The sequence below is a fragment of the Hyaena hyaena genome, unplaced genomic scaffold (assembly GCF_003009895.1).
Source record: "Hyaena hyaena isolate Hyena2069 unplaced genomic scaffold, ASM300989v1 scaffold_185, whole genome shotgun sequence".
Taxonomy (NCBI): Eukaryota; Metazoa; Chordata; class Mammalia; order Carnivora; family Hyaenidae; genus Hyaena; species Hyaena hyaena.
The window spans coordinates 2,704,507-2,717,006 of NW_024080816.1; the positions used below are offsets into that span (position 1 = coordinate 2,704,507).

The following is a 12,500-nucleotide window of genomic DNA, read 5'->3' on the forward strand; positions in this document are numbered from 1 at the left end:
ATATATATATATATATATGTGAGTGTGTGTGTGTTTAAAGTATTTCTAATATTGCAATTAGAAATGATGCTGCAATAAATAACCTGTACATAATGTATTTTCATATCGTTGGAGATGTATCTCCAGTAGAGACTGCTTAGAAGTGGGGCTGCTTGGGTCACAAGGTAAGCACCTATCTTCTGTGTTAGACATTCCCAAATTGCCCTAGAAAAGGCTTGTACCATCTGCATTTCCATCAGCAATGTACAAAAATGCCCATTTCCCCATGGCCTCCTCAAAAGAATACATATTTTTTAATGTGGGCCAGTCTGATAGGTGAGGAAAAAATATCTGTGTCATTTTAATTTTTTTTTTAATGTTTTATTTATTTCTAGGAGAGAGAGAGAGAGAGAGACAGCGTGAGCAGGGGAGGGTCAGAGAGAGAGGGAGTCACAGACTCTGAAACAGGCTTCAGGCTCCGAGCTGGCAGTCAGCACAGAGCCCGACGTGGGGCTCGAACCCACGAACAGCGAGATCATGACCTAAGCAAAAGTCAGACACTTAACCGATTAAGCCACCCAGGCACCCCATATCTGTGTCATTTTAATTTGCATTTCTCTGATGATGAATATAAATATTTTTCAGGGCACCTGGGTGGCTCAGTCGGTTAGGTGTCAGACTTCGGCTCAGGTCATGATCTCACGGTTGGTGGGTTCAAGACCCACGTTGGGCTCTGTGCTGACAGCTGAGAGATGGAGGCTGCTTCAGATTCTGTCTCTCCCTCGGTCTCGGTCTCTCAAAAATGAATAAATGTTAAAAACTTTTTTTTAAAGCACTGTGTTTACTAAACTACTTAATTTGTCCTGTTGCTAAAATCAGATTTATAGGTGAAAGCTGTAGTTTCAACTGAAAACCTTTAGTGCCATTGCAGAGGTCAAAATGTTAAAAAAAACAAAAAACCTGACACCATAATGTTTAGTATTCCTATCCAAGAGAGAACATCATTCAATGTTTTCAAGACTTTTTCCAAATCTTTCCAGAATGTTTTAAAACTTTCCTTACCTAAGTTTTAACATTTCTTGTAAATTCATTCCTAAATATTTAATCTTCCTTTTGACTATCATAAATGGGATTTCTCCATCATTATATCCCCTAATCGTTTAACTTATACATATGAATGCTATTCTTTAAATAATTACCAATTTTGTATCCTGCTTATACTAAATTCTTGTTTCTCGTTTCTTTGTTTTAGCATTGATTTCTTTCAAATTTTTGAGGTATACTATTGTATCACTGGCAGATATAGCTGGTTTCTCTTCTTTATCTACTCTTATCCCTCTAATATTTCAAACTTTTTCATTATTATAATAATGAAATATAATAATGAAAAATAATGGTAATCTGTCATCAGTGATTACAACTTGCTGAAAGGTCAAATTTTAGCATTTTTTACGAATAAGGTATTTACTTGAAGTATGTACTTTTTTAGACATTAAGCTACTGCACACTTTATAGATTATAGTGTAAATATAACTTTTGTGTGCACTCGGAAACCTAAAAATTCACTGGACTCTCTTTACTGCAATGTTTGCTTTATTGTGGTGGGTCTATAATTGCTCACAAAATCTCCAAGGCATGTGTGTATGTAGTGAAAGTTTTAAAATTTCCAGGTAGAGGGGGTCACCTGGGTGGCTCAGTTGGTTAAGCATAGACTGTTGACTTCAGCTCAGGTCACGATCTCACAATTCATGAGTTCAAGCACTCCACCAGGCTTGGATCCTCTGTCTCTGTCTCTCAAAAATAAACATTAAAAAAAACTGGCGCAGGAGCACATGGGTGGCTCAGTCAGCTGAGCATCCAACTTCAGCTCAGGTCATGATCTTGTAGTTCAAGAGTTCGAGCTCCACATCAGGCTTGCTGCTGTCAGCTTGTCAGCACAGAGCCCACTTCAGATCCTCTAGCCTCCTCTCTCTGCTCCTCCCCTACTTGTGCTCATCCATCCATCCATCCATCCATATTTTAATTTCCAGGTAGAATGGCCTTATTCTTGTTTTTGTTAATAAACTCCAGTTTTATTTTGTTCTTATCAGAGTGTTGTTTATAGTACTTCTACTTTATGGGTGTTACTGATGGTTTCTTTGTGACCTAATAAACAAACAACTTTTTTGAGTATGCCAGGGTGTCTTTTCATATCCTAGATCATAAATTTTAAGTATACAGATCTCCACAAGATATAGCCTATTGATTATGTTGTTTAGAGCTTTTACCTTACTTTTTATCCATTTGTTATTAAAGTGTCCTACTGTTGGTGCATTTTAGCTATGCATCTTGCATCTCCTATAGTTCTGTTCTATAAAGTTGAATGCTGTATTATTTTTTTCTTAATTTTTTAAAAGTTTATTTATTTTCAGTGAGACAGAGACAGCGTGAATGAGGGAGGGGCAGTGAGAGAGGGAGAAAGAGAGAGAATCCCAAGCAGGCTTCATGCTGCCAGCACAGAGCCTGATGGGGGGCTCGAACTCACAAACCGTGAGATCACAACCTGAGCCAAAATCAAAAGTCAGACACTTAACCAAATGAACCACCCAGATACCCAATTGCTGTATTATTTGATATGTGTGTATACATATATATATGTGAATATATATTTCATAAGTATCCTACCTTAATTGGGGCTTGTGGCTTTTAGCAGTAAAAAGTGTCCTTTGTTGGGGCACCTAGGTACTCTGTCAGTTAAGCCTCTGATGTTGGCTCAGGTCATGATCTCATGGTTCGTCGGTTCAAGTCCCACGTCGGGTTCTGGGCTGACAGCTCAGAGCCCGGAGCCTGCTTCAGATTCTGTGTCTTCTCTCTTTGCTCCTCCCCTACTCGCACTATCTCTCTCTCTCTTCAAAAATAAACAAACATTAAAAAAAAAAAAAAGAAATGCCCTTTGTTACATTTAATGTTTTAGGGCTTGAATTCTATTTGCCTTGTATCAGAATAGCTACACTTGTTCAATTTTCTTTCCATTTATCTGGTATATTTTGTCTAATCTTTTCTTTTTCTCTGAATCACTTTATTTTCCATATATATCTGTTATCTCCACAAAGTTTTTGTTTTTGAGCCAAATCTAAACCCCATTTAACGGACTGTAGAGAACTGATGCCTTTGGTTTCAATTCCATCACATTTTCTAATTATATGTATAATATTAGCCGTTTTGTTCACTATGAGATGTGTATTTTTTGCTTGTCTGTTTTTTAGAAATTGAGGAGGGCTTGGTACTTGTATTTTTGTTCCAGTTGTTACCTTTGTACTTAGATATTTTTAACACTCTTCATTACCCACTGTCTTAGTTAATATTTTAATAAGTTTGTCAAGTTTTTCATCGGTATTTCATAAGATCCACTTATTGCCCACATATTATCTTCTTCCTCTTTTCTTATCCCATTTTTTTTAAGCTACAATAGTCTAATCTGTAACAATACACAACACTTGTACATTAGCCTTCCAGCCTCATCCTTACTCTATCAGTCCTCTGGTGAAAATTTCCCACTTATCATTTGGTTGGACGAAGCTCATCCTTTAGTATAGTCCTCAGAAATGTCTGGTGGATGTGTAATTACCCAAGGTGCTGTATATTAAAAATATCTTTTTCTGCAGCCTCAGTCTTGAAGGACATTTTCAACTAGATACAAAACCCTTGCTTTCATTGAGCTTTTAAAAACATTGCACTCACTTGCTGCCTTCTCTGTATATTAGTTTTGCAATGTTAATGTCATTCTATTTCTTTCTCCTTTGCACAAACATTATGTTCTTTTTGCCTAGAAGCCTTAATGATTTTACCTTTATCTCTGAAATCTAATAGCTTTATTAGGATATGCCTCAGAACTGATCGTTCTGGTTAATTTTCCCAGATACCCAGTGAGCCATTATAACTTGTAAGATTCAGATTTTTTTTTTTTCCAATTCTGGAAACTCCTTTTGGATTATATCAGGTATTAATTTTGTTCAACTGCTTTGTTTTTCCCCTTGAGGGACTCATAATAGGAACAAATTTTATCTTCTTTGTTTTCCATTCCTGCTACTTTCTCTCACTCCTTTCTTTCTTTACATCACTTCATTCTCCTAACTATATTCATTTCTTTCCTCGTTGCCTCTTAGCAAATTTTCATTTGCATCTATTCTGTTTTAGTTATCTCATAATTCATTTAAGATAATTTTGTTCTTTTCTTCCATTTTCTGAGTTCCATCATTTTTTTTCATTCTTTTTTCTCATCATTTCCGTTCTTAACTTCGAAATTTCAGAGGCACCTGAGTGGTGCTCAGTCAGTTGAATGTCCGACTCTTGATTTTTAGCTCAGGTCCTGATCCCAGAGTTGTAGGATCGAGCCCCACATCATGCTCTGTGCTGAGCATGGAGCCTGCTTAAGATATTCTCTCTCCCTGCCCCTCTTCCTGCTCGTGCACACACTCTCTCTCAAATAAAATAAAATAAATAAAATAAAATAAATAAAATAAAATAAAATAAAAAAATAAAATAACATTCAAAGTGTTTTTATACCCCCAAATGCTTGTTTTAGCATATTCAATTCTGTTTGGAAAACAGACTTAGTTTTCTTACTTCCTAGTTATTTCCTGGGAGAAGGGAGAGATTTCCTCGGTTGATTTGTATAAACGATTGTTTCCTGATTTTCTGCAATAAATTCCCTATGAATTTTATTTCTTCTTCACTCTGTGATACTTGTGGAGGAAAAGATTCCTAGTTTAATGGTACTCTTTTCTGTCATTCTAACAAAGCCCAAGTAAATTAGAGTGTTTTTTTGTTTGTCTTTATTTTGGTGATAGGGTTAAGAGTCCTTCAGTTCTGTGGTTCTTTTGCTTGCAGAACGCTTAAGGTTCCCCTTTTGATCCTTTATGGTGCACTGAGCAGTGCTTTGTTGCTCAGCAAAGTAACAGGGATGGGCAGGCTAAACGAAACTGCTCTTGTCTTAAAAGTAATGTTGCTGAAGCTTTGGGATGTCAGATAAGTTTCAGTAGCACCCATGTAGGAGCAATAACCTCTCTTATTGCTAGGAATTAATTTTTAAGCAGTTAAAAAATTTCAGAAATGCTGAAGACAAGTTATTTAGCTAAATACAGATTAAAAACTGTGGCATGGGGGTGCCTGGGTGGCTCAGTCAACTGTTTGACTTGGCTCAGGTCATGCTCTTGCAGTTTGTGGGTTCAAGCCCTGTATGCTGACAGCTCAGAGCCTGGAGACTGCTTTAGGTTCTGTGTCCCTCTCTCTCTGCTCCTCCCTGTTTATGCTCTATCTCCTTCTGTCTCTCAAAAATAAATCAATGTTTAAAAAAAAAGTGTTTTTAACATAGCAAAGAAGTTTGCTTTGTATCAATCTTTTTTCATCCAATTGCCTAAAACTACTTTCTCAGGTTTATGAAAGTTTTGGTCATTCTACTCACTCTACAAATATCTACTGACTCCCTATTATGTGCCAAAGTTCTAGAAACTGGGGATACGGCAGTGTGTGCAACAGACGACACAACTTATGGAAATCTTAAGTAAGTCTAACCATAGGAAGACAGAAAATTGAATAAGTATATCATAAGTTTGATGAGTATTTCAATAGGGAAATAGGGATGCCTGGGGAACTCAGTCAGTTGAGTGTCCAACTTCGGCTCAGGTCATGATCTCAGTTTGTGAGCTTGAGTCCCACATCAGGCTATCTGCTGTCAGTGAAGATCCTGCTTCAGATCCTCTGTCTTCCTCTCTCTCTCTCTCTGCCCCCTCCCCCACTTCATGCTGTCTCTCAAAATTAAATAATTTAAAAAAATACATAAGTATAGGGGGGGTAAATGAGCATTAAAGGGGACCTAAATGAGAGTCTACGGTCCTTCAGTTAAGACTTGAAGGATGAACAGAAGTCAGCAAGACCAGAAGGACAAGAAGGAGGGAATGTTCTAGGCAAAGGTGTGGAGTGAGAGCACATTCCAGGAACTGACTGCAGTGTGGCTGAAGCATTGCAGAGATAGAGTTGAAAAGATTAGTAAGAGAGACGCCCTTGTGAGCCACTGAATAATTCAGGACTTTTGCCTAAGAGCCACTGCAAGATTTTAAGAGAGAGACAACCAGACATGCATCTCAAAAACACCCAAGGCAGCAACCAACAACAGAGAACGCCAATGGAAGCAAAACAACACAATAGGCTTAAGGGCAATGCACAGATGAAAGAGCCTGCGCTCTAGAAGACCCTTCAAAAACCTTAAGAAATGTTACAAGAAGAGCTCCGGACATTCTAACTGCATGTATTTCCCAAGGGGGAGAGAGAAGTTGTAGTAATGTGGAAAGGGATCTTAGGGCTGAAAAAAATGGAGTTTTAGATGGGAGAGAGGTCAAGTGCATCCCGAGCCATTTGAAAGAGACAGTGGCTGAAAATAAATCTGGAAAGGCGGATTTGGACTATAGGCGCAAGGCTTGGAATCTGAAGAAGAGGGCCTGCCACGGAAAATTTCTCAGCAGATGAGGAGAGAAGAGGGACAGCCACTGTCCCACTGTCACATAGAAAAGGGACAGCCACGGAAAATTTCTCAGGAGATGAATGTGTTCACGTGGTAGCATGATGAATAAATCGAAAGGAGAAAAAACTGGGCCCAGGAGAGGCGGAGGCTTTCAGAATGCTCCAAGTATTTATTGCTAATGTAAACATCAGCTGTGGCGATTAGGAAAACAGACTTGGCTGATGTTATAAAAGAAACCAAGGTGGAGTTGAAACGCCTAAGTCTTCCACGGGGACAACAGGAAGGGTAGGATCAAGGATGACAGAAAGATGATGTGGTGTGGGGAAGAGGGCTACAAATTGCAAATTATAAATGTCACTATCACACACACATTTATTTTCTCTATAGCATTATCACAGCGCAGTCTCTCTCAAAGTGTGACTGACTGGCAGACCAGCACTGATCGACAGCTATCTGTAATCCAAGCAGAACAGACAATGAGGGCAAGCATTTTCTTTTGAGAGGAAGCATTCAGAAACATTCACATAGATAACAGAAAAATCTGATGGGAAGTAATAAATGAATTCAATAAACTTGCAGGATACAAAATTAATATATAGGAATCAGTTGTATTTCTATACGCTAATAATAAAGTAGCAGAAAGAAAAAATTTTTGAATAATTCCACTTAACAATTACACCAAAAAGAATAAAATAGCAAGGAAGAGACTCAACCAAGGAGGTAAAAGACCTGTACTCTGAAAACTATAAAACACTGATGAAAGAAACTGAAGATAACACAAAGAAATGGAAAGACACTGCAAGCTCATGAAATGGAAGAATTAATATTGGTAAAATATCTATGCTGCCCCAAACAACCGACAGAGTCAATGCAACCTCTATCAAAATATCAACAGCATTTTTCATAGAACAAGAACAAATAACATAAAAATTTGTATGGAACTAAAGAAACCCAAACAGCACAGCAATCTTGACAAAGAACGAAACTGGAGGTATCACATTCCCAGATTTCAAGATATACAACAAATCCATAGTAATCAAAGAGTATGATACTGATACAAAAACAGACACACAGACCAATGGAACAGAAGAGAGCCCAGAAAGAAACCCACACTTATACGGTAAATTAATCTGTGAAGAAGGAGGCAAGAATATACAATGGGAAAAAACAGTCTCTTCAACAAATAGTGTTGGGGAAAACTGGACGTGAAAAGGAATGAAACCAAATCACTATCTTACACTGCATACAAAAATAAGTTCAAAATGGATTAAAGACCTTAATGTGAGACATGAAACCATAACACTCCTAGAAGAAAGCACAGGCATTAATCTCCTGGATATCAGTCTTAACAATATTTTTCTAGATGTCTCCTCAGGCAAGGGAAACAAAAGCCAAAATAAAACACTGGGACTATACCAAAATAAAAAGCTTTCAACATAGCAACAAAAACCATCAATAAACAAAAAGGTAAGCTATTGAATAGGAGAAGACAGAAATGATACAGCCAATAAAGCGTTAATATCCAAAATAAAAACATACACAACTCAATAGCAAAAAAAAGCCAAATAGCCCAATTAAGAATGGCAGGGGCCTGAACAGATATTTTTCCAAAGAAGACATACAGATGGCCAAAAATGCTCAACATCACTCATCATCAGGGGAATACAAACCAAAACCCCTATGGTGGGGGAGCCCCTGCGGGGGGCTCAGCGCGTTAAGCGTCCAACTCTGGCTCAGGTCATGATCTCAGTTTGTGGATTTGAGCCTCGCGTAGGGCTCTGTGCTGACAGTGCGGAGCCTGGAGCCTGCTTCGGATTGTGTCTCCTTCTCTCTCTGCCCCTCCCCCGCTCACACTCTGTCTGTCTCCCTTTCTCTCTCTCTCTCAAAAAGTAAACAAACATTAGGGGTGTGTGGGTGGCTCAGTCAGTTAAGAGTCCAACTGTGGCTCAGATCATGATCTCACAGTTTGTGGGTTCGAACCCCACACAGCCTCTCTGCTGACCCCTCAGAACCTGAAGCCTGTTTCAGATTCTGTGTCTCCTTCTCTCTCTGCCCCTCCCCTGCTCACATTCTTTCTCTCTCTCTCTCTCTCACAAACAATAAACATTAAAAAATTTTGTTAATAAATAAATAAACGTTAAAAAAAATCCAAAACCACCATGAGATACCATCTCACACTAGTCAGAATGGCTAGAACTAAAAAGACAAGAAATAACAAGCGTCGGCAAGGATGCAGAGAAAAAGAAACCTCTGTGTACTGTTTGTGGGAATTAACTGGTATAGCCACTGTAGAAAACAGTATGAAGGTTCCTGAAAAAAATTAAAAATAGAAATACTATATGATTCAGGGGCACCTGGGTGGCTCAGCTGTTTGAGTGTCCAACTCTTGATTTTGGCTTAGGTCATGATCTCACAGTTCACAAGACTGCACCGGACACTCCGCTGACAGCATGGAGCCTGCTTAGGATTTTCTCTTTCTCTCTCTCTAAATAAATAAATAAACTTTAAAAAAAAATACTATATGATCCAGTAATTCCACCATTGGCTATTAGCCCAAAGAAAACAAAAACACTAACTTGAAAGATACATGCATCCCTCAGTTTACTACAGCCATTATTTACAATAGCCAAGATATGGAGGTAACCCAAGTGCCCATGGATAGACAAATGGATAAAGATGTCATATACACACACAATGGAATATTACTCAGCCATAAAAAAGAGTGAGATCTTGCCATCTGCAACAACATGGACAGACCTAGAGTATTATGCTTAAAGAAAATAATTTAGACAGAGAAAGACAAATACTACACAATTTCACTTACATGTGGAATTTAAAAAACAAAACAAGCAAACAAAAAGCAAAAAACATCCCCATAAATACAGAGAGCAGATGGCTGCCACGAAAGGTGAGGGGCGGGGGGGGGGTGTGAATGGGTGAAGGGGAGTGATCAGTACCAATTTTCAGCTGTGGAATAAGGAAGTCATGGGGATAAAGGGACAGGAGAGCTAATATAGTCAATAATATTGTAACAGCCTTCCTTGTGAGATGACAGATGGGAGCCACACTTGTGGTGAGCATTGAACATCCACAGCTGTCAAATCACTGTATGCTTTACACCTGAAACCCATGAAAACATTCAAACTCTACTTCAATAAAAACAAATCCAAGACAATGACATATTTCAAAAAATGGAAAAAAAAAAACCCAAAAAACAAAAAACGAAAAGCACAATGACCTGGAAGTCTTGCAGGAAAAGTTTTAATAGTCTTTTTATAATCTTCAAAAAATAATAGTAATAATAAACTTTGTTCTAAAAAAAAAAAAACAACAACAAACTTTTATTGTGTTTGTGGGTTTTTTGTTTTTCTCCCAGTAGGCTTCACACACAGCAAGGAGCCCCAATGCAGGGCTTGAACTCAAGACCCTGAGATCAAGACCTGAGCTGAGATCAAAAGCCAGACAAGAGTTTTTACCTGGTCATTCCACTTTCCTAGTAATTCATTAGTAATCTATTTTACAAAAGTATGTATTTGTCAAAAATTAAAAATTGTAAACAAAACAAAACTGGTCCTTTACAACAAACAGTTTGAAAAACACTATCAGTATTTAGCTGGCACTGAAATCTAGGTAGATAAACTGCATCTTTGTAAATACACATTTTTTTTTAATGTTTATTTATTTTGAGGAGGGGGGAGCACACAAGCAGGGGAAAGGCAGAGAGAGAGGGAGACACAGAATTCAAAGCAGGCTCCAGGCTCTGAGCTGTCAGCATACAGCTCGATGCAGGGCTCAAACTCTCAGACCATGAGATCATGACCTGAGCTGACTGACTGAGCCACCCAGGCGCCCCTACACCCATTTAAAACTAAACATAAATCTGGGGCTTCTGGGTGGCTCAGTTGGTTGAGCATCCGACTTCGGCTCAGGTCATGATCCCACGGTTTGTGAGTTCCAGTCCCATGATGGGCTTTGCCCTGACAGCGAGGAGCGAACTTCAGATTCTGTCTCCCTCTCTCTCTGCCCCTCCTCCTCCCTCTCTCTCAAAAATAAACATTTAAAAAAAAAATTAAAAATAAACACAACTCTGAATATGAACTGGACATTAATGGTTATTTATTTACTGCTAATTTTCTTAGGTGTAATAATACCACTCTGATTTTGGGAGCTACATGCTGATGCATTTAGGTATGAATTACGATGTCTGAAAACTTACTGAATGGCTCAGCAACAGAAAAAGACTTACAGCAGGTATTTCAAACACACAGAGCTAAAGTAAACACAGCTAAATGTCAACAATGGTTGAATTTAGGGGGTAGGGTGATAACTATGCGTACTTTCAACTTCTGAATAACATAACGTTGCAAAAATATTTAAATAAGTACCACATAATAAAAGTAAAGTCTTCCATACCCCAAAGTCACTAGGTCGGTGTCCTCTGGGATGACTTCTGGATCGTCCCCCTCCTCAAGGCACTTTAGTTTATCAAGGCTAAAACAGAAACACAAAGGAAAAACAGTCCCCCATCTTGTTCACAGAGAGTCAGGGTTGTGTCCTAAAAACGTCATTAAACAATCAAGAAGTCAAATAAAAATCTGGCAGGCGGTCCGAGGAAGCCTGAATTCAAGACAATGATTTCTGTGCCGATATTCTATAAAGAAAGGATACGTGGCCGATTGATATATGGCAGCCAATGCTGTTAAATGGAGAAAGACCGTTTATATTTTCACCCCATATAAACCACTTGGGGGGAATTTTTCGTAAACGCACACCCGGAAGGTCCCCAAAAGGGACCTCGGTTAATCAAGGTTTTAACACTCCTCTGGTTAAATCTCCTTCCAGCCCCGTCATTGCTAAGCCTCCTCCATTGTCCAAGTGTGTTGTCAATGGCAGATACATATCGCCAGTTACTCTGATTGCTTTTCTGTATTAACAAGCACTTTAAAAAATTAAGGGGGGAGGGAATTACTCTTTCATGCAGCTCTCTCGTCCCTATACACCCCAACTCGCAGAAATTGGGCATTCTGATCACGGGACATCTCCCAGGGTTCCAGGAAAGCTCCGGGAGGTTTAAGGCTCTGAGAGGGCGACCCTTCTACCCCGGGGAGTAAATCGCAGGCCCTCCCGAGGATGGTCCCAGGGGAGCACAGGAGCAAGGCTGCACTCAGGTTGGCCCCCACCAACAAGAGCCCCTCGGCCCCGCACTCACCCGCACACCGCCCGCAGCTCGGCTGCCGCCTCCAGGCTGCAGCCCAGATCCCGGGCCACCGCAGCATCCTCCTGGCCCCACTCGGAGACTCCCTGGCTCTCTGGCAGCGCGGCCGCCTGCGGCTCCTTCAGCGACAAGTCCCCTTCCCCGCGCAACCGGCCACGCCACAGCTCCCCGAAAGCGCCCACATAGAATGCACGGGTGTTTAGCTCGGGAAGCTCGTACTCTGGAAAGTTGCAGCTCCCACTGCTGGACACCGGGTCCTGCCTGCTACCCATTCCGCGGCACGTTGGGCCGACCCCAGCACCTTCAGCCATGTTCATCCCACTCCTTTCCCTGCAAAAGCCGGGCGATCAAGACTTCGCGCAGCGTAATGGGACTTGTAGTTGCACGGGGCGAGGGCCGAAGAGCGGCGGAGCTGCGTGGGCTCGGCTTCAGACACTACATTTCCCAGCAGGCCCCGGGCCGGACACGCCCCCGGGCGCGGCGCCGCGAGCATCCGCGAGCAGGGCTGAGCGCATTGTTCTCCGCTCGCGGATACACGGGCGGCGGTTGGTTCTCAGCCCCGGTAACCTGTGTTGTTGCGTTCCCGTCCCCCACGGTTACGTGGCATCGCTCTCTGCTAGGTAGGGCGGCCTCTGTACGCCCTTCGATCCCTGTTCATTCGTGTTTGGCCCCGGGATGCGGGACTTTTCCTTGACTCCGGGGGTCGTGCGCTGCGCTGTTCCCTCACTGTCCCTGAGCTTGAGAGACCTGGGGGGCGAGGGAGGAGACTACTCGACTCTACCGGACCTCCGGCTCCAGGTCGTTAAA

At 40.8% G+C, this 12,500-nt stretch overlaps 1 protein-coding gene across 4 annotated transcripts in view; it reads right to left on the reverse strand.

Moving 5' to 3' along the window:
* The window catches only part of SNAPC3 (small nuclear RNA activating complex polypeptide 3), a 38,137-nt gene extending 26,107 nt beyond the window's left edge, over positions 1-12,030 (reverse strand). For all 4 annotated transcript variants that reach the window (XM_039240929.1, XM_039240928.1, XM_039240926.1 and 1 more), the window contains exons 1-2: positions 11,688-12,030; positions 10,892-10,969 (exon numbers count right to left, since the gene is read on the reverse strand). In XM_039240929.1, coding sequence (XP_039096860.1) covers positions 10,892-10,969; positions 11,688-12,010 — 401 coding nt within the window. In that variant the 5' untranslated portion in view covers positions 12,011-12,030. The remainder of the gene's footprint in view (positions 1-10,891; positions 10,970-11,687) is intronic.
* Positions 12,031-12,500: the final 470 nt, after the last annotated feature.